General features: G+C 31.8%; 1 protein-coding gene across 2 annotated transcripts in view; it reads right to left on the bottom strand.

Moving 5' to 3' along the window:
- Positions 1 to 252: 252 nt before the first annotated feature.
- LOC124529639 (sodium-independent sulfate anion transporter) overlaps positions 253 to 23,781 on the bottom strand; it is a 41,410-nt gene continuing 17,881 nt past the window's right edge. For both annotated transcript variants that reach the window (XM_047103460.1, XM_047103461.1), the window contains exons 3-13: positions 21,681 to 21,876; positions 20,637 to 20,776; positions 18,434 to 18,514; positions 15,815 to 15,978; positions 12,067 to 12,221; positions 10,927 to 11,088; positions 8,372 to 8,484; positions 7,247 to 7,420; positions 3,486 to 3,636; positions 2,855 to 3,028; positions 253 to 1,233 (exon numbers count right to left, since the gene is read on the bottom strand). In XM_047103460.1, the coding sequence (XP_046959416.1) occupies positions 1,037 to 1,233; positions 2,855 to 3,028; positions 3,486 to 3,636; positions 7,247 to 7,420; positions 8,372 to 8,484; positions 10,927 to 11,088; positions 12,067 to 12,221; positions 15,815 to 15,978; positions 18,434 to 18,514; positions 20,637 to 20,776; positions 21,681 to 21,876 (1,707 nt within the window). In that variant the 3' untranslated portion in view covers positions 253 to 1,036. The remainder of the gene's footprint in view (positions 1,234 to 2,854; positions 3,029 to 3,485; positions 3,637 to 7,246; positions 7,421 to 8,371; positions 8,485 to 10,926; positions 11,089 to 12,066; positions 12,222 to 15,814; positions 15,979 to 18,433; positions 18,515 to 20,636; positions 20,777 to 21,680; positions 21,877 to 23,781) is intronic.

Here is a 23,781-nt window from a genome sequence, read left to right as displayed (position 1 = left end):
CTTCCATAGATTCTAAATATTTCAATTTTATTTGGATAAATATTCCAAAATATTTTCTTATTAACAAATCGGATTTAGTAGCGGTATATAAACGTGAGAGAGCCAAGTGTAAAAGTTCAATGCATATTATATATGTATGAAGACTTATCTCCTTATTTAACGTTTATCCTGAGATTTTCTTTTTTTTCTTTCACGTCACTTGCAAATGCCTGAAAAACATATATTTGAAAAACGAATCGAAATAAAACCAAGTTTCTCGTAGTTAAGTACAATTTTATTTTCTTTTAAAGAAAACTGGACCGATTACACTTAATCTTAAAATTTTACACTGCATACAATTTGCAATATTTTACAATTGGCATACACATATTATAAATTAATGTTCAAAACATGCAACTTAGCAAAAATTCTATTTTATCTGTGAGGTATGATTGGTAACTAAATAAATGGTTATTAAAATGTGATGTAGACGTAAGATCAATTATTTTACTTCAATTCCATAAAAAATTGACATAATTTGCATTTTTCGTCACTGGTAACACATGATAAATTTGTATACATAAAAAACTTGCAACATTTTCACGGAACCGACTTGCTGGCAAAATACAAAACATACCCATTATTTTTTATAAATCTCGATTAACATATATACTGCAGACGTTTTGATTCAGCATATGATTAAGACTTTTTATTGTTTCTTTAAATATGTGGTTTGTATACTCTGTGAACCTGCATAAAGGAGTGTTTAGTGTTTACCCTAACAAAGAGTGATTACAGAATTGGTCTTATTTGTGTCTCATTTCATTTTGATTTTTTTTACACACGTGATGTGACTATGTATTTATACAGATTCATTTGATTTTGAATATGTCGGGTAGGAACCATACTTAAAACTTTTCGAATATATTATCCACTAAATCATAAAACGATTTCAATACACATCTTCATCTATTAACCTCACTAGAAATACAAACTTACTGGTATTTGCGTTATTTTGTCTTTCTTATTATTATTATTACTTATTGTTAAAATAATGTCATGTATCATTTATTTCTCTTGATAAAGATTTGCATGATATTGAATTTGTGAGTAGAGGAGTGGTCTTATCTTCGCTCACTACAACTTCAATTGATTCTTCGTCCATTTGAGTTAATGATTTGTAGGAAGGCGGTGGCGTTATTCGTTTCTTGTCAGCACTGTTCAGTTCAGATAAAGCGACTTGGCCGGTGAGATCTGTAAGGATAATTTAGTTTTAGACAATTATTATTATTTAATATTTCAATGAGTACAACCTATACAGACAATAAAATCAGAATGTCTGTTTGTAATCTTTAAATGTTTACTGTATGTATACACGGTACATATACCACAATATCTTTTATTTTTTGAGTAGAACAGCTGGACTGATTTTGACGGGACTTTTAATGACAGAAAGATTATATCGGGGAGAGGAGAGGAGATTATAAGGAGTAACTTAGGCTAGAACTATAACATTGTTATATTCAAAACCGCACGAAGTCGCAGGCAGAGGTATAGAATAAGCCAATTATTTTTTGCAAGTACACTAAAGTCTGCAAATGTCAGATTCTTGGGATCACGTCCCCGTCTTTTGCGGACAAGGTCTAAAGCTTGTTCCATCACGCTATTTTAATGACGTCAAATACGCGCCGAATGACAATCTGCCACATGATATCCAACTTTCGTTGAAATAGCTGCAAATCGCAAATTTTTCTAATGAAGTTCTTCCTAATGAGATCGAAGAACACAAATTAGAAACATGAAATTCAGTGCTAGCCTAACATTGAACCTAATAACGATTAGGATTGATGGCAATGACCACTTGGCTAATTAATAATCCGAAATGTCATTCCCTGACAATTCTTAAGCCACTTAATATATGGGTGATTCCACGATAAGAGGTAACTTGTGCGTTTATTACGAATAGAGATTTGACAAATTCTATTACTGACTCTCTGACATTTTACTACTCTGACATTAAAGATACTTTTGTTTAAAATTTCAGAGAAGGCTGAAATAATATAGTCTGTTAATGTTTAATATGATTGGTAATTATTATAGTCTGATTATATGTTAAATACAATTTTTAATTGAAGTTGAGTTTACTAATTTTGTTACTTTTATTGCCACACATTATCTCCCCTGGCCAAATAAGTATCTACCCTGGTCTTGGTGTCTCTACCATGCCCAATGTATTTACCCTGGCCTTGTAAAAAGTAACAAAATACGCATTAATTGACTTGCCCTTATGTGAAAAGATACATAAATAGGACCCAATCGTAATATAAGTGTTCGATGAAAAAACAGCAACTTTTCTCCCTGGCCGTATTGTCTATGGACTTGAAACCTCTTATCGTAGAATCACCCATATATTAACGACAATACTAAACAAAGTAACTCATTTCAGTCAGTTGAGTAGACACTGCATTTATCAGGAAAGTGATTTTGCTTATAAGTATAGTATCTCACAAATTTATTAATTTTGTTCATAAATTATCTTAACAAAGGTTGTCTGTGAGAAATTGAAGAACCTAACCTCGTTCGTTATATTAGGTAATAGAAGGTAACTTTATTGACGACCTCCGTGGTCGAGTGGTGTGTACACCGGTTTTCATGGGTACGCCACTCTGAGGTTCCCGGGTTCGATTCCCGGCCGAGTCGATGTAGATTGCCATTAGTTTTCTATGTTGTCTTGGGTCTGGGTGTTTGTGGTACCGTCGTTACTTCTGATTTCCATAACACAAGTGCTTCAGCTACTTACATTGGGATCAGAGTAATGTATTTGATGTTGTCTCATATTTATATTTATTTATTTTATTAGTAGATGCTGTCTTACTCTGTAACGTAGCGTCTAATTCAGCAGCAGACATCACAACAACGACAGTGGACCCGGCTCCACTGAACACCGACGCAACGTTCGACCTCGGAGACAAGAGGACCAGAGGTTGACCTCGTGACGATAGCGAGCTTGATAGCGCACATATACCTTTGGCTGCGGTAAAGTCGGCACCTGGAAACAAAACATACATATAATTACATAGTATAAAACAAAGTCGCTTACCGCTGTCTGTCCCTATGTATGCTTATATCATCAAAATTATGCAACGGAATTTGATGCGGCATTTTTTTCAATAGAAAGATTGATTCAACGGGGTTTTATGTGTAATACATGTACAATATAATTGAGAAAAACTGATAATTTTAGAGGTTTCTAAAGTGGTGTCGTAAAAACACATTCTGTAGTATATTTATTATTATTATTTGCACCCGTGCAAAGCCGGGGTGACTCGGTTGCCGGGTCTTCTCAACATAATTTTCTTTTTCATAAGGAACATAGCATGTTACCGTAGGTTATTGGCGCATTTGTGTTTTAAGGAATGGTAAATATTTCTCTTAGAGCGACAGACCGATAGAGTTACTTCAACAATTGTAATATTAATAGAAATTGAATATTGATAATTACTTACCTAATACATATCTGCAGTCAATAACGACAGGCATGCTGCAGCCTCCCTGTTTCTTCGCGGCTCGACTGACGTATTGTCGAATATACTCAACGCCAGGAAAGTATAGACTGTTTCCTACTGTTATCAGCAGGTAGCTAAATCCTGTGCTATTCTGCAATAAAAAATAGACGCGAATTATTGACAGTTAGTAACAGTAGTATATGGAAAAGCTTGTCCTGTTAATAGTCAAAGAAACTGGTTAAACTATTTTTTTCAAAATAAAAATCCTAATAAACTTTATTCAAGTGGCCTTTTACAAGCACTTTTGAATCGTAATTTAACAATTAAGTGAGGCTACCACCGCTTCGGAAAGTAGATTCTACCGAGAAGAACCGGCAAGAAACTCAGTAGTTACTCTTTTTCAACCTTTAAAAAAAATACAGTCATGTTAGTTAGTACAATTATTTAAATTAATATATCCTGCCTGGAAGTCAACAGGTATTAATTCCACGCCATTTTATCGTCTCTCCTTTTAAAAGCTCAATTAAGTAAATACTTATTGGATATCATAGAATTGGAGTCGATATATTTATTTGTGCCTCAGAAATGTCATGATATGACATGACATCAGAGCGAAAAAATAGAATAAAAAACTACATACCTATATAAATAGGCACTTCAACAAACGTAAGGAATTAATAATTTGTATTTCTAAAAATTCGAATATTATTAAAACTGCAAGATACTTTCGATTTTGTAACATTTATAACAATTATGTATACATATTATACTATTGCGTTCCATAGACTTCACAAAACGAATTAGTATCATCATTGTCTATGCTATATCTAATAACAATATAATATATTTCTAAAATGATATAAGAAATAAAATTAAGGAACTTAAATGAGGGCACTAGATGCTTTTGAGTGACACACAGGTTTATTTTTTCATCACTATTTTAAGTTTTCCTACTCATAATCACTTGGACCTGACGTCGAAAGTACCGACAACAACTTCAGGCAATGGAATTATTTCACAATTTAACATTTAATTACATAGTTTAATTATATATCAGCCAAAGATGTATTCATATGCATGTAAATTATCTTTAAGGTATTGGAATATTCAATCCAAAAAAAGCGAACGGTACTTTATATGTATAATTATATTATGTTTAAATTACACAAAATCATTATAAATTGTAGCCTATGTTATTCCGCCTGAAGTTAGGCTCGGGTTCCATCATAGGACACTAATTACTGTAAATAACAGCATTGTAAATCTGTTTATTTGAAAAGAGCAACTATGCGAGTTTCTTGCCGTTTCTTCTCGCTAGAAGCTGCTTTCCGAAACGGTGGTAGTATTTAATTACTGACGATTCAAAAACGCTTCATTGTGAAGTTTACTTGAATAAAATTGCTTTGATTCCGATGTAAATCCTGTATTACTGAAAATTTAATTCAAATCCGATCAATATTTTTTTCGTGAAAGTGTAACAAAAATACATACATCCAGCCTCACAAACTTAGGTACTTATAATATTAGTAGAATAGTATATCATAATCGAGCAGTTATAAGTTATATTACAGAATTAGTTGTAATTTTACAAGCGTAACTAAAATGTTAATTGGTGTTATTAAGTACATGGTGATTGCGATGGCCTTGAAATTTACGCAATACAACTGTAATTTAAAATGCCAATGCTATAAATAAGCGATCATTATTTGAATATATTTTAATTTGCCAAAAATAATACAATACCAAATGTAGATTCGAGCGATATGTCAACTATTAATTAAGAGTAATTCTAATATCAGCTATCTGCCAATGAAAGTACCAAATTCCGTCCAGCCGTGTCAGAGATTAGCCGGAAACAGTCACACAGACAAAAATGGTAGAAAATATTATTCTGATTTATGCAATTTGTATACACTATACATACATTTGCATTTAGTAAAAAGAGGTTATTTCAAAAGTACAAACAGACACTCCAACAATATTTTACATAGAAGACTGAATAATAATACATATCTGTTCGAATCCACAACAGTGAAACGTGATATATTGTAAATTGTGTAAAAGTCTTCCTCTGTTTTTAAGGTTCGAAATTTGGTCTGATTTGCTAGTTCTTTTCTCCATATGATATCCTAACATCCAAATAGAAAGGAAAACAATTATCTAGCTCGCAATTTATGTCAGGATAAATTTCCGCAACTAGCTTTAAAACTCTCATAAACTTTAATTGTATTTGTTATTACGACATACTATAAAGCTTATTTTAATTCTTTAAAGAAAAAAAACTCGACAAATAAAATATTTCAAAACAAATTAATATGAACTAAAAAGTAAAAAAAGTGTTTTAGGGTTCTCCTAAGTAAAATGAAATGAAAAATATTAGACTACTTAAAAGCCGATTTACGATTACATAAAATCGATTACGATTATAGTATCAAATTCACCCAGTCAAAAGTTATGAGGTAACAAACAAAAAAAATGAATAAAACAATTAGAATTATAGTATCAAAGTCACCCAGTCAAAAGTTATGGGGTAGCAAAAAAAATGCAGTAGAATTGAGAACTTCCTCTTTTTTTAAAAGTCGGTTAAAATACTACCAACTTCATAACCGTCATTGATAATGGCTGACATAATGATGATATTACTTGTTTTGAAAATTTGTTATTTTATTTGTTAAATATCTGCATATTAAATATCATATCATAATATGATACATATGTATTACAGTTCTTATCATATAATTAAATTTGAGGAAATCAGATTATATTTAGATATTGTTCAGGGGTAGATTTTTATCACATTAACAGCTTAACAATAATACCCACCTATAACAAATAGGGTTGTAAAAATGTGTTTTATCATTATTTAAATACCCGGTGAATTACTCGTAATGATAACTTAAGTATGTGTCTTATCCGTGAAAGCAATTGCAGTATTTTTTATGCGGTAATTTATTGATCGATAATCTTTTTATCTTGATCAGCAGTGCAAAAACAAACAACAGCAAAACTGCGTTTGTATAAACTTATGTTTTATAAAACAAGCCAGTGAATGCTCAATCAAGGTCGAAATCTTTGTACAGTATAATCAAATCAAATTTATTTTATGCAAGTACAGTAAAGCATTTTTCAATTGGCAACATTTCAACTAGACCATAATGTCCAAGAAGAAACAGTAAGAAAATCGTATAAGTGCACTTTTCAAATAACCAGACATACTTTCTTATGAAGTAAGTAGGTAATTATAATTATTGTGAAGACCAATCAATTATCGATTGTCAAAAATATATTACTGTTAGGAAAAAAACTCTTCGAATATTAGAACTGTCGAAAAAAACTTTTTTAATATAATTGTTGTTAACGAAATTATTTATTTATTTTTTGGTACTGTACGCCATCGTTTCTTTTGATCACTCCAATATTCAATTCGTAATTTTATATTGCTTATAAGACGAACATTGTGTAACGATTTTTTAAATTTACATTTGACCATTTAAGGACGTTTTTTGTCTGTTGTTCTAAAAGCGTGTACGTATTGACCTATAAAATAATTGTTAACACTGTTTAGTCAGATAAACAATGAAATTATGTACGTCACAATTCTTACAAAAATATTTTATATCTTTAAGAATATACACCATCTTAACAGTTATAGGTATATCATCCATTCTTAATACCTCTTCCACGATTTCGAACAATAAGGCACAGAGTACACTCAGCGTAGCAAGTACGCTGAGAATACTAGAAATGTATGGAATATTTACCGTTACAATTTCAGCTTCCATAGTTGGTCTTGCACTCGGATACAGGAGTAATATAACATTCAGTAGGACTCCAGCGACTATGCCCAGTTCGACTCCGACGACGAGGCAGAGGACAAAGGTAGCGAACGCCGGCACGAGGTCGGCGCGGCGCGAACGCCACATCGGTTTCACGACCTGCAACATTCATTACAAAATAAATTAATACGGAACCAAATATAAGATTGTGTTTTTTTTTATTCATACTATATAATTTTATAATTATCTTGCACGGTTGCGGGAGAACCAATTATATTCTAATAAACAGATATGTTATATCCATACTAAACAACAGAAAAGAAAAGTGTGCCGCGCCGGGGACCGTTTATTTTAGTTTATTTTTACATTTCGTTAAAAGTAAAAAGGATAGCTTGATAAGAACAATAAGTTAAAGGTATAACTAGATGTTTTAATTACGCAAAACGTATTACTACGTAATTATGATGTATAATAACGTATTACTACGTAAAACGACTAAAGGCAAACGTCCCAATTAGGTCGTTTTCTAGTCATCACTTTTTGCGCGTTAATAACAAATCTGTTTACTACAACATCATTGGGGAGAACGCATTGAATTGAATTGAAAAGGTAGATAAAAAAAAGAAAATAAAATTGTAGTCTATAACGTTTACGCTAATGACGCGACGATTTGGTAATTAGATCATAATCTCATACCGATTAATTTAGATGTTTTAACGCGATTAACACACTAAATAACACACAAATACATTGATAGTAGATGTAAAAGAAGTAATCTTATGGACGTCGGGAGAATTGACAAAATGTTATAAATATGTACATTTTAAGCTACAATTAAAATGACGTAAGTTTTGAAGTAATGCATTAGTCTATCAACAATGTAATTATAAATATAACTGCATTGTTAAACGTAAGGAAGTATTTATGTCGGTATAAAAATTTAAAAATCGAATTATACTTTTTATAATAAAATTGACAAATATAGTTTTCGAATGATCATCGCATATTATGCAGAACTATTACACAGTTCCTATTGAATGACTTAAATTTTTTTCTTTTATAATAAATAATATACAACCTTTTTTAACCTTAATAAAATCTTATACTAACCTCATATTCAATCATAAATATAACCGCGCATATCACGACGGCAGCGAGGGATGCTTTCGGTATATAATAGAAGTACGGCGTAAGAAGACTTAGTGATAACAGAACCAATATACCTGGAACGAAATACTACATATATAAAATATATCATACATTGAATTAACTTTAAATAAATAAACATAAATAATCAAAAATTATAAATAGATATTTAAGTCCAATGACTTGTAGGGCTATAGAGGCGAAGTACCTCTCAGGAAGGAGATATTTAATACGAAAAAAGAAACTTAAATGCTATGGAAATATCAATCAAGGAGTCAATCTGTTTTGTAAACTATAATTGTAAGAATAATGCAAAATAATATTAATACTACAAATAAAAAAAATAAAAAAAAGACAATTCTAACAAATTTTCAAACGGTAACTTCAATGTTCATTGAATTACATTTCAAAAGCTAAACTGAAATAACACTACAATAATTACGTAATACGCTTTATTATCTTTGTAAGTATTTGGTTAAAATTTAATACGAAAAAACTAACTAATTTCGCACAGTATTGAAAATATATCGATAAAAAAAAACAACAGTTATATTATTCGTGTATTTGCAATAACAAACCATAAAAAAATAGAAGCGATTGTTTAAGTTGATAAACGTCATCCAATCTATCTATCAAGGCCTCTACAATTATAATAGATAGTAAAATGAAATAGCAAATTCGATTTATTATATTAATAAAAACAAGTAATTATGTTTATTGTACAAAATCATTAAGTACTACTGGTGCAGTAGTGGCAATTAAGTCTTTTCAAATTTACATAACCTTTTATTGAATCAATGATAATTGTAAACAATTAAGTATATTGTTTAGTAGAGCTTTGTCTTTGTGTGTACCTCCCATGATGAATATTTATCAAATATTCCACCAACAAGAATCAATGTTTAGTATTGTTGTGTTCTTTGGTTCTTCTTCGGTTTGAGTATGTGAGCCAGTGTAACTTCAGGCGTAAGGGACAGTTTAGTTTCCATGGTTGGCGGCGAATTGTTGACGGTAAAGAATGATGTATATTTCTTACAATGATGATGTAAAACAAATAATCTTAAAAGAAAAATCATTTTAAGGGCGGTCTTATCACTGATGTGGTGATCTCTTTCTGGTAACAATTGCACATGCATCGGACAGTATCGACTCGTATGGCGTAATGGCAAAGGACATAACGTTCTATTATATTGTCATCCCTTTCTACTATCTCTATATAAACAGCTTTGTGGGAGCGCCTTACTAATGACTGTCAAGTACTGTCCCATCAGTGAGGCGCTCATAGTTCTAAAAGTATTTTATGTGCTCATGACGGCACAGACATTTGTAACTTTGCCGTTACGTAAGTTCAAATCCTTTGTTAAAAATACATTGGTAAAAAAGGCATATTATTCGATACAAGATTTTATAGATGATACGTGATAAAACGTGGAGATAATTCAAACTCAAATTCCTTTATTCAATATAGAAGCATTACACTTACTTATTGATTGTCAAATAAACACTACCACCTACTAATAATACCTGTTGACTTCCAGGCAGGATCTATTACATACATATATAAATTGTATTTAACTGACATGACGGTATTTTTAAAATGTTGAAAACGAGTAACTATTGAGTTTCTTTCCGGTTCTTCTCGGTAGAATCTACTTTCCAAACCGATGGTAGCTTCACTTAATTGAAAATGACGAGTCAAAGGTGCTTATAAACGCCTACTTGAATAAAGTTTATTTTGATTTTGATTGTTGCTATCCTGCTCTTTTGTGAGTGTATATACTTCACTAATGTATATCGTTATGATTATGTCAATAGTATTATCTAAATTTAATATCAATGAAATAATCATTTGATTTCTGTAATAATACGTCATTACTTGATATCTATCAATTTCGATGTTTCATAAGCGCCGGGCCGCTCATGACCTCGTATGTTGTATTTTTTATATAAAGTATTCACAATGTATACACGTGTGGGTAGAACACGTGATCTTAACGAAGATGACGAATTCAATTCCATGCATGCACTTAATTGATGTTTATGATTAATCTCGTGCTTAGCAATCCATACCAATATTATAAATGCGAAAGTAACTCTGTCTGTCTGTCTTGCCTTACGGCCAAAACTATTGGGCCGATTTAAATAAAATTTCATACACAAATATTCTAGAGCCTGGGAAAGGATGTCCTTTCCCTAGTAGCCTATGTAGGCTACTTTTTAATTGCAAAAAGTGTTGTAAAAAAAGAGGTATTACATCAATGTAATATTTTCAGTTCATTTATTTTTACTTGTATTTTAATACATTTAGTATAACTATTTTTTACGCAAGCAAAGCCGCGTGTAACAGCTAGTAAAATATAAAATTAACCATATATATATATATAGGGATAGCGTTCTCAAGAAGACCTTAGACCAACAGTAGAACTCTCGGTAGACGATTATAATTTTATTGCACGAGTAAAAAAAATACTATTGAATAAAGAAATTGAATTGATAAGTAAAATAAATCTTTAACTTACCTGTGTAAATGCTTCCAAATTGAGTAGCGACGCCGCTGGCATGGTTCACCGCGCTGCGTGAAAAAGAGCCAGTTATTGGCATGGCGCTTACAAACGAGCCCAAGACATTTGAAAGGGATAATGTTAGTAGTTCCTGCGTCGCATCGACCGACTCGCCACTAGCTGCAATAAGAAAAGGCCCAAGTGTTTTCGGATTCCTAGATATTTTGAAGTATATAAGCTTTTAATCAATTTAACAGTTTCACAAGCAAAACCTCAGCTTCACCAATGTGGAATTTGCCATTTAACATACAAAATGCATATTTGAATTATAAATATGAAATACAAGTGACTGGCTCTGACTTTAAGTGTGGTATTAATTAAATTTTTTTTTTAAAACTTTATAAAATTAAACTATATAAATATAATTTATACTATTCGGGAATAATGTACTTTACAAGTGAAAAAAATGAATTGGCTTATTATTTCTGGACATTCCCTCCTACATAAAAAACACACAAATTTTACCTCTTTATAATATTAGTAGTAATAGATAGAGCTATAGGTAGCGGTAGTCTAAAATAAAAAAGAGTAGTTTTGGATGGCAAATAGCCGTAACTTAAAAAGAAGCAGTTAGATCGTATCTATACAGATAAATAAACTCGTGTAATAACTTGGTTTGGCATTTAATCATTACGAGAGTATTAATATAACACAGAGTAAGAGATAATACTAAAATCAATATCTATCTTATAATTACAGTGTAATCGTGGGACGTAACATCTTAATTCCCATAGGTCTGTGGCGCATTGGCGATGTAACGCTTAATATTTCTAATATCATATAAAATAATATTTGTATGTACCGTATTCTAATTTCATTTGTTTAGTCCTTCGATTAAAAAGTGTATAAGCCCAAGGGCTCAAAATCAAACCTACGACTTTAAAATCTACTACTATTGCGCTAATGAGTTATGTTTTTATAATTATGTTTAAAAAATATATATTGTTGATTCATGATATGAGCTTTAAACTTATTAATTACGCATGGCTCAAATCATATAAAGAGACGTAACGAACAATATAATAACACAGAATTAATTATAAATGTATGCAAGAGCCAGTACTAGAAATACATCACTTAATATAACAGCATACGTACCGAACGCTTTAGCAATGGCGACGTTTCCGAGTACTCCGATAATTGGAACAAGTACTATTGAAGAACCCAATTCTGAGCACATTTCGATAAACGTCACATTCCTACCGTCGTGCTCGGTGCCAAACGGTGGTATCGACCACGAGGGCAGCCCTTCTCTAGAACAAATCGCCTATTGTAGGATAAAACATAAAACATTCAAATACACGAAATAATGTCGAATTCATTAATATAACACGACTTTAGTTATATATATCTTGGCAAATTTTAGTTTTCGAGACAAGGAATTCGTGGACAAACGTGGTGGTAGGGCTTTGTGCAAGCCCGTCTGGGTAGGTACCACCCATTTACTAGTTATTCTACCGCCAAATAACAGTACTCAGTATTGTTGTGTTCCGGTTTGAAGGGTGAGTGAGCCAGTGTAACTACAGGCACAAGGGACATAACATCTTAGTTCCCAAGGCTGGTGGCACATTGATAATGTAAGGAATAGTTAATATTTCCTACAGCGTCGTTGTCTATGGGTGATGGTGACCACTTACCATCAGGTGGCCCATATGCTCGTCCGCCAACCTATACCATAAAAAAACACACATACAGACATACATCAAAGAAATTAAGCACATATGATTTGAAGCCTTAATACATCATCATACTGATGATGATCATATTTTTCAATTCTAATAATGTTACATACATATATGTCGATGATATAACCTTATTTTTGATTTGATGGTGCTATCAAATCAAATTCCTTTATTCTTTGTATTGTAGTTATTGATTGTAGTTATTGATTGATGATTAATTTAACAATAGCATTGGTTCGTAAGAGCCGAGATGGCCCAGTGGTTAGAACGCGTGCATCTTAATCGATGATTGCGGGTTCAAACCCAGACAAGCACCACTGTATTTATATGTTAAGCACATATTGTGTTTATAATTCATGTCGTGCTCGGCGGTGAAGGAAAACATCGTGAGGAAACCTGCATGTGTATAATTTCATCGAAATTCTGCCACATGTGCATTTCACTAACTTGCATTGGAACATCGTGGTGGAATATGTTCCAAACCCTCTCCTTAATGGGAAAGGAGGCCTAAGCCCAGCAGTGGGTAATTTACAGGCTGTTACTTTACTTTTTTTTTAATGGTTCGTAAACCGAAACACCTAATAAGAACTTCAGGCTGTTTGTGGCTGACATATATTTCCTTTATGATTACGTTAAACATATATAGAGGAATGATTTACATTTAACCATCTCCAAATTAATATTATCAGTTACTATTCCATTATTTGACGTCCATATATTATGAGATCATACGCATGTTAACTAATGAAAGACGTTTCTATGACACAAACTATATTCCACAGTCTGTAATAATCATTCGCAATCCCCAGATAATATAATTGCACTACAAATTATAAAACAATATTCCCCGTCTGCGTCTGTCCGTTTGTACATTCACGATTTACTCCAAAATGCATGAAAATCCGTTCAGAAGTTTTCATGCGGTTTTTACTAATAGATTGACGGATTCATAAGCAAGATTTAAGTTTATAAATTATTAAGGTTTTATTGTAAATAAATTAAAAATAGAACGATTGCTAAACACTCTGGAATAAATAACAACAACAACAACAGCCTGTAAATTCCCACAGCTGGGATAAAGGCCTCCTCTCCCTTTGAGTAGAACGTTTGGAACATATTCCACCACGCTGTTCCAATGAGGGTTGGTGGAATTAGCATGTGACAGAATTTCAATGAAATTTGTCACATGCAGGTTTCCTCACGATGTTTTTCCTTCACCGCTGAGCACGAGATGAATTATAAAGACAAATTAAGCACCTGAATCAGCGGTGCTTACCTGGGTTTGAACCCGCAATCATTGGTTAAGATGCACGCGTTCTAACCACTGGGCCATCTCGACTCGAATAAATAAACAAACTATTATACAAAAAAAAAATTCTTATGTCGTCCGTGCGAAGATGGGACGGGCCGCTAGTTATATTATAATCGTAAATATACATTCAAGAAAACTGTGATGGCATGGTTGACAACGCGTTGACCTCAATCGAAGGTTTATCGCAGGTTTTAATTCCGGCTAAGCATTGAGCTTTAATAATTCACTGCTATTTATTAATCATTATATTTCCGATGAAGGAAAACATCATATCATAATCATTCAGAGAGAAATATTGACACGGACATTCGTTTATCAGCAGAATTGATGAAATTAATAAAACAATTATTATTTTTATCATTATAATAATACTAGTAAGGAATTACTCGTACACAAGAGCGGAGAGGGCATTACAAAACAAAAGAGCATCATACTTTAACAAAAGAACGTCATACGAGTCATAACCTCAACGCCCAAGTTTAACCTCAAATCAACGTCTCATATAAAACTAATCTTTTTTATTAATGCAATGAAGTTGCTAATTTACATATTGAGAATGCAAAGCGGAAACAAAACAACCGCCTATGACCTTTTGTAATGATTATAAATATCAGCGCTTTATTTATTAATTGGAAATCTAACGGAGTTATGACAAAAAGAACATTTCAATTCATACACAGATATATGATAATGAGGCCAAAGGGTAATTACAATATGAAATAGACGTAAAAAAATGATTCTAAAGAAATATTTATTTGCGTGATTAGAATCAAAGAGCGTTTATGTGAGTTTAGCGCACGCAATTAAATGACAAATCAGCGGCAATTGCTTTCATTTCACAATTAATTACTGATTAGAGCTGTAAAGACTTTGTTAGTCTAGTGGCTCATAAGGCCGCAAAACCTCTAAAATTTAAAGAACACATCTCGGAAATAAAAAAAAAATTGATTCTTTTTTTTAAATTTTGTAAATGGACGACCATAGATCGGACCTTGAAAAGTGCATAAAGGCGTTTCACACTTGAACTCTTTTCAATCGCATCTAATTTACTGTTCCATTGGATACTGAATAAGGGAACATAGAGAAGGTACACTTCTTCATATACATAGAGTATTATATATATCTCATGCTATTAATAAATTGGTAATGAGATAATCATCATGTATAAACTGACTTAAAGCCTTAAATCCTAGCAAGAAATTCTAATTTACCACACCATATCATTTTATTTTTCGCAAAATTTGGGTCCCTTCCAGGTCTTATTGGCCAGGAAATGTGCACAGCGAGGAAAATGAAAAATCGACAATAATCTTTACTTACTTCGTCGTAGTAGATAAATAAATAACGTGCGACATTTTTTTATCAACGATATATTAATACGAATAATATAAAATTTATACTTTACAGTGTTGTATGTTTATTTTTCTTAGAAACGCTTATCGTTAATTAAGAATTGTAATGTTTTTTTATTTCTTTATTTAAGTACGTTATAATTAACGATAAATGGCTAATAAAGTTACTCATAATTGTTTTCATTGGAATTATGAAAAAAATAAATTATAAATTTAATCTAATTTTCTTTTTAATTTATAATTTTATCGTAAGCTATGAAATTGACCACCAAGTAAAAACGTAGGCTTAGCAAAGCCTTTTAACGCATAGTTTAAACAAATACAAATGCAAAATTAATAGCAAAATTATAAAATGTAACGATATGAAGAAAAACTGGAACTTACAGAATAAATTATCCGCAATTCAAACACTTACCTTAATAAAAACAATTATTATTACAGTCGAAATTCCCAAAGAGCTATAAATAATGGTATAAAAGAATTTAAAAGTAATAACCTACTTCACAGTTCCGGTGAGTTTGAACGGCGATACTGAATGCGACTCCCATGTGAAAGCCATTATAGAACATACAAGAACGATTATAGCATTTCTCGAAGTTGATAACAGCCATAATATCTTCTTTAAACTTTTTTTATTCGGCGACGTGTTCATATCTTTCATTTTCTGCAAACAAAAGCATTTATACAGTTTCTGAATAAGGTGAAGTGTGATCAAATGTTTCCATATTTTGTTTTTTTTTCTTATTCGTTCGGTAGGGATATTTATGTGGGAAAAATGTATAATACGACACAACTTAGATGTAGCATCGGCAAATTTAATAAAACCGATTACTGACGATTTATACAACCAATACAAAGCTCCCTATCGCGCCATTCGACGCTATGAATTAGCAATATAAATGTCAACTTGACGATTATATTAGGTCATATGATATTAGAAGTTATTACGTTTATGTAGAGATCATATTCACATAACAAATAAATATTGATAATTCGGATGTGATCGGTTTTACGAAATTTAGCCGATGCTACATCTAAGTTGTGTCGTACTATACATATTATTTTTACGAGAGATTCTTATCGATACATTAATATATTGATAATAATCGTTACTGATAGTATATAAATTTTATATGGTCGTGATGCTAATGCTTTATTCATTACGAGATACGCGCCCAAGGCCGGCTTTAGGGGGCGGGCTGTTAAAGCCCCGAGGCGTCCCGAAACTAATTTCTAAAATATTTTGACGAGTTAATAAATTGTGTGTAGAGAATGTGCATATAGTTAAATATAAGTAAAATACTATATCTGTGTAGTTATGTTTCACATATGCACACGAATTTCGAGAATTACAACACAAAAACTAGTCTAGTAATAGTCGAAATCCATTGAGATCTACGTTCTATAGAAGTTATAAAGCAAAGATCAGAAGAGGTTTTGTATTTTTATATTTTTCGATTTTTTTTTATTTAACCTATCAAGAACGCTAGAACTGTGCTGGAGTATAGTGGCACTATAGCTTTTTTTGTGAGATGCTAACTTCACACACCGATATTTAAAATGGAACGAGTTTTCATTCTATTTTTAAAAATGACAAAAATTTGAAAAGGGATCTTATTTTAGTACTTCCGGAACAATTGGAATAAAAACAAAAAAAGCGTTCTAATTTCAAATAAGTGAGTGAGTAAAACATAAATAAGGCGTATTATCGGTTCGAATAGCAAAGAGTAATCGCACTAATACAGTGGCTTTGTGAAATGAAAACAAACGCGCATCACTATCGCGACTGTAACGCTGTTATCGTGTGAAGGTACATTGATACAATCGCGTTGTCAAAGGATTCTGTTTGGCGATATAATCTCACTTGACATACTCGGCTAGGTGAAAGGGCGTAATGTGACACAGTAATCATGTTTAACAAATTACTTCCTGTTAATATAAGCTAAAATTACAATAAGATTTTATCGAAATAATTGCGGATTAAAACTACAGTAACAAGAAATTAACGTCCATAATAATTTAAAGTATTCAATATTGCCTCTTTGTATTCGAATCTTCATAATTTTTTATTACATTGACGTGACATTTTTCATAAAAAAATTAACTGATTTTTTTAAATCGTTTCATGCCTTTGATAAAAGATTGAAGCCATGACCGAAATAAAACAGCACAATATTATTTAAAACAGTTTTTAATTATGCAAAAGTATATTGTTTTCAGTAAAGTGTTTACTTTTTTTATTTGAGCCATACTACCAATCTGATTTAAAAAATAAAAAAGACTACATAAAATGTTATTATTTTGGGCACTTTAGCTTTATTACATTTTATATAACGTAAGGAGTATAAATATGTATTGTTAAAATATATAATCTCAAGATAGGCATTATCACGCAATGCACGCGATACAGCGATTAATTAATCGTGCGTTTTACGATGTACAGTCAGAGTAAGAAAACCTTCGTCAGTTTTTAGCAAATTAATTCCTTTATCGAGTCTTAAACTCTTAGTACCTTTTGAATTTAAACATCATTTCATTGCGACGCAATACGTCATTCTCTACCGGTAAAGCAGATTATCGCTCATAATGAGCACACGAAAATAGATCTTAAGGTGACGAACCTTTTCTTATCCCGACTGTACCTACATAAGGTCTGTATTACACAAAGCTTTCGGCCATAAAGTGTGGGGTGATCCAATACTTTTAAATATATCTTCAATATAAAATTCTCATAAAATTCTTTTGGGTGGGTTTTGATAAACAATAATACAGTTGAACGATTATTTTATGTATATTTTGATATTAATCTATACATATAATACAATTGGAGTGTCTGTTTGTAATATTAAAATAGCCCATTTTTAATCAACGCATATGTATGTTTACACGGTACATATACCAAAATATCATTTTTTACAATTTTTGTCTGTGTGACTATCTGTTTGTTCCAGCTGATCTCTGGAACAGCTGGACCGATTTTGACGGGACTTTCACTGGCAGATAACTGATATAATAGGGTAACTTAGGCTACAATATTTTTTTATTAAATTCAAACGCGTCCAAGGTTGCGGGCACAGCTAGTATGCAATAAAATATAAAATAAACAATTGAACACTTACCCTCATTAAAAGAAGTATAATTATGCACGAAATTCCCAATGTACTATCGGCCAGTCTAGCGTTTGGAATGTTGATGAAAACCTAAAAAAACAATATATATTAAAAAAATAAACTGATTTAGTTAACAACTAAAGTTCTTCCCTTTATCAATAGGGGCTGATTCTACTAACGTATAGCGGCAATGATAGATTATCGATTCTACTCCGATACAAATTCGGATTTTATTCTGATATAAATAAACCTTAGCTTACGATTTCGTAAATAAGGATCTATTTTTATGAATATCGATTACGATACAATCTTGATTATATTCCGATTCAACTTTGACCGCACCGATTGGATCGATTAGTAGAATAGGACGGCGATTGGTAACGATTACGTTTCAATTAGATTGCGAAAAGGAGTACATTTTTAAGAAAAAAATCGGACCTCATTTCGTTGGCTTAATGAAAAATAAATTGTCAAATTAAAAAACTAGAAGATATTTTACTATATTTAAAATGATCAACAATGTAAGTATGATCAGATTGATTTGATTAAGTCAGTTGTATGAATTTGAACCAAGTGATTTTTTTTTAGTAGTAGAGATAATAAACAAAGTCTTTTTCGCTAATTATTTATTTATATAATTGTCTTATTTATTAATGATAATTAAGGTTGACATCGCTGTTTTTTTCAGCAGTTTATTTTAAATGTGCACAACTCTTTTGGATATATAGTAGATAGCAATTAAGATAGGACTTAACGCTGGTGGTGTGCAGCTTATTATGAACAGATATAAGGAGGTATACTTAAATATTATTTTGTAAAAGTATAATACGTTGCCCAGGGACGGCTGAGAATTTCAAATCAGTTTTCCATTTCCTAAATTTCTCATTAACATAAAAAGCTTGCATTAAATAAAAACGAAACTGTGCGCAGTGTAAGTACGCGTCAGGAAAATTTCAGCTCTACGGAAAAATAAAAGAAAAGCAATGAATTGGAGTTTAACGGGATCTCTGCAGGACGATATGGACGATGTATTTATTACCCTTAGGAGTTTATTACCATATAACAGTTTCGTGGAATCAGGTCACCTCACTTACAATTACGTTAACAATATAACGCTCAGTTTAGTAAGCTGAGATGAGCTGAGATGACCCAGTGGTTTTAAACAAGGTGGTGTGAACACGTACATCTTAACCGATGATTGTGGGTTTAAAAAAATCAAAATCAAAATATACTTTATTCAAGTAGGATTTTACAATCACTTTTGAATCATCATTTAACAAATATTTTGAGTGAAGCTACCACCGGTCCGGAAAGTACTGTTCTACCGAGAAGAAACGGCAAGAAACTCAGTAGTTACTCTTTTTACTTCGACAATAAACCCAGACAACACCACTGAGTTTTAAATTATTTCATTACTCTAATTTACACGTGAGTCCAATCTAAAACCTTCTCCTCAAAGGGAGAGGAGGCCTCTTAGCCCAGCGGTGGGAAAATTACAGGCTGTTATTATATACTATGCTCAGTTTACATCGGCAAAGTCTCGACCAAGGTTCATATACACTGTTAGAATTTCTGTTAAAAGGAAAACATTTCGAAAACAAAACACGACGAAAATATGCTAACTCAAAGACAAACCAATCAAACGGTACTCTACATTTAATCAGCCAATTATTTTGAATTTCGAACGGAATTTATTGTATCATATTTAATAGTATTCTATAAATGAATTATTATTGTATTACGTCACGGGGACTTAACATCTTGAGATAAATTATTTTGTCCGCGTTTATGTTATTAAACTCCTAAGCTGTTGGAATTATTTCAATGAGTTTTTTTGAGTAAACACACACACACACACATACACACATGTTTTGGTCCCCAGTTTAGATTAGGTATATGAACCTGACATAGGTGAAGCTTAACAAGTATATAACATATGTATTTCAACAGGACGAAGACGAAACTGCTCCTAGTATATCGTAACATTTATACACATATGTTAAAGTCAGAACTATTTCCTGTCTGAAATTACCTTTGTCTAATGACGTCGGTTATATAAGATTTATTTAAGCGTGTCATTTAAGAAATAGGTATTACATAACCTTGTGGTTCTCGTAAGGTACACTTCACACGGAAAATTGAAACGCAGACAGAAATTAATTCAATTTAACATAAGTGTAAAAACATTTCCAAGTTACAATGTGTATTTTACCTGTTTTAAGGTGTCTATGAAACCCTTTGATTTGAACTGAATTCCCAGTAATCCCTTGAGCTGAGACACGGCGATGATGACAGACGTCGCTGATGTAAAGCCTACCGTCACTGGTACTGATATAAAATCTATGAGGACACCTGTTGAGAAAACATAATTGTAATTTTCAAGTTTACTTTTGAGCTGAGATGGCCCAGTGGTTAGAAGGCGTGCGTCTTAACCGATGATTGCGGGTTCAATACCCAGACAAGCACCACTATATATAAGTGCTCAAGGAAAACATCGTGACGAAACCTGCATGTGTCTAATTTCATAGAAATTCTGCCACATGTGCATTCCACCAAGCCTCATTGGAACAGCGTGGTGGAATATGTTCCAAGCCCTCTCCTTAATGGATGAGGAGGCCTTATCCCAGCAGTGAGAAATTGACAGGTTTTACTCTAGGATACTTTTTAATATTATTTTTTGTTGTCTATAATCCTAAAAGCGTTATCGATACGTATAGAATCATTGTATAATTTATATTCATTTATGAAGGCGCGCCAAAAAATACAAATATAATCTATTTTGTATCTTTTGATGATGTATTACACACAGTAAGACATCTGCTAAGCACAAGCGTCACTCATAGTAATATAGTTGACAGTAATTTCACGAGAGAGTTAATTTGAGATTAGTATGTAAATGTACTATTATGCGATTTTTTAGGAAGTACCTACCATACCAACTTGTGTTCAACTATCATCATGTTATGTAACGAATGTTACAACTTGATCACATTTTTTCAGAATTCTATCGAGGTCCCGGACATGCTCAACCAATCAATTTTCAGTGCAAAAAATTTTTACCAATCCGAAGCTACATCAATTCTAAATAATTAGCTATACAAACCTTTGCTCGGGAAAAAATATCAAATGTTTATCGGTTCAAATACAGTTATTCACGTATTGATTTATTTAATAGGATTCGTTTAGTTGTCGACAGTAATTATTACTTAACATTTGCAAAAAAATTGTAACATAAAATAAAATCTATTGTACATACCCAAGTGCAATATTCCCATGATGAGTTGAACAACACCAGTTAGGAAGCACAATAATATTGCATAATCAATGTTTCGTCCTTGTATTTGTTCGTACGTCATGAGGGCTAGCAGGGCAGTTGGACCTAAGGTTATATCTTTGCACGAACCAAGAATTAAGTAGACAAAACATCCCATAAACGATGAGTAGAGACCGTACTGAAACAAAATAATCTTGTCAAAACTAAAACATATAGAGAATGAGAAAATCCAGATAATAAAATTCAGCCATAGCAGATTCGTATGGTCTATTGTACGTATTTCTACAAGAGGACAAAGGCCCAATAAACAGCATTTGACATCGAAATCACGTGACATCATTGGTCGAGAGGTTGTATAAACTATAATATTGATTATTGATTTGCGAAATATTTTGAACGTCGAGAAATCTGTTATCGCAAATTTGGCAGTTAAATTAAAGTAGGTAGATACATGATATATTAATTAAAGGCTGTTAGTAGTGCATAATATAGCTGAGCTATTAGCGTGACATACATATTACGTCAGTCTACGGTTTATTTATTTTTGGTCCTTCTTGGTATGGACAATAAACAATACTTAGTAGTACTAGTCTTTTAATTTTGAATTTGTATTAGTACGAGTATTAGCCGAAAATGATTAAAAGGCACTAAATCTTGAACCGCTATGACGCGTGTCAAATTCATGTTCATCAGACGTCTTACGATGGTGAATATTACGCAATGATTCCGATAGATACATAGAGTTAAATATAAATGTATTAAAAACGTATTTTAAATGGTCGTATTACATTGTAAAATATTTGTCATCTTTTGATCAACCATGATATCAGCATAATTACTATCAGATTAATATGCGTTTTTCATTACCCACAGTGCGGATATTTCAATAATAAATAATTCGTTAATTGTAATGTCCACACTCATAACTGTTAATTGGTAGGACAAACGCAAAATAGCGCAAAATATCGGTCTCATAAAACATATTCATTTCTCTTCATTTCAATAAAATGAGTGGTAATTTCAGCAGCGATCACTTTTGCCAACTTCATGAATCATTCGTTAATGATCACTTTTAATATGAATATAAATTGTTTATATTAAACATTGATAAACAAACGCATAAAATAATAGTAAACGAGACATTAAATACGAATAGAGGCAATTATTCCTATTATAAAAATAAATTCACAACTGTTTATTATGCGCTAAAAATGAACGATTCAAATTCATTTTATTTAAGTGTTGCTATACAATTTGTAATTCATTGAAAATCTAACAACACTATTTTTACAGCTGTTCAAGAAGTTTGGAATCTATAAAGTAAATTATATCTAGTGATAAAAGTAATAATGGACTACAAATGGCTTTGAAAACTTTCTCCCTTCACCCATAGACACTTGCACTGTTACATAAACCTCTTTTTACAGAGTCAATGCGCTGCTAACCACGTGATCTAAGAAATGATATATTTTATGCCTGTAATTAATAACTGGCTAAACACGCTTCAAATGAGAACATTACTATGATTTATTACTATACTGCAATACTTTTGAATGGTAGAGTAATAGACATATTTAGCAAATAGTTATGCTGTGACTTTGTGCGCGATTGAATTTAAGAAAACAGTTATTATTATATTGTTGGTCCAGCCGTACCAGAACAAACAGACAGAAAGCCTAAATTGTAAAAAAATATATATTTCTTTAATTATGTGCCGTGAATACACACGTATATGCATTTAGGCAATAAGTACTAGCTGTAAATAGATTTATAAATTTTAATAATTTTTTTTGAGATAAAATGCAGAATGACAGCGGGAATACGAAAAAGAGTATAGTTTCACAAGCAAATAAGAGCAATTAAAATACGGTTTTAAATTTGGTTGTATTGTTGTCAAAATTTCAGATAAGCAATGTAATGAGATCGTTTGAAATAAAATAAGCCCAGCTGTGTTTCTATAAACGATTGTGTACGGCGCCAATGAAGCATCGTTTACTTCAATGATGCTTAATGAACTTTAATTCAATTACATTAGTGATCAAGTACTACAGATATAAACAAATAGTTAGTCTTTTGTAATATT

This window comes from Vanessa cardui, chromosome 5 (genome assembly GCF_905220365.1).
Source record: "Vanessa cardui chromosome 5, ilVanCard2.1, whole genome shotgun sequence".
NCBI classification, from domain to species: Eukaryota; Metazoa; Arthropoda; class Insecta; order Lepidoptera; family Nymphalidae; genus Vanessa; species Vanessa cardui.
This window is presented reverse-complemented; position numbering and strand designations above follow the sequence as displayed.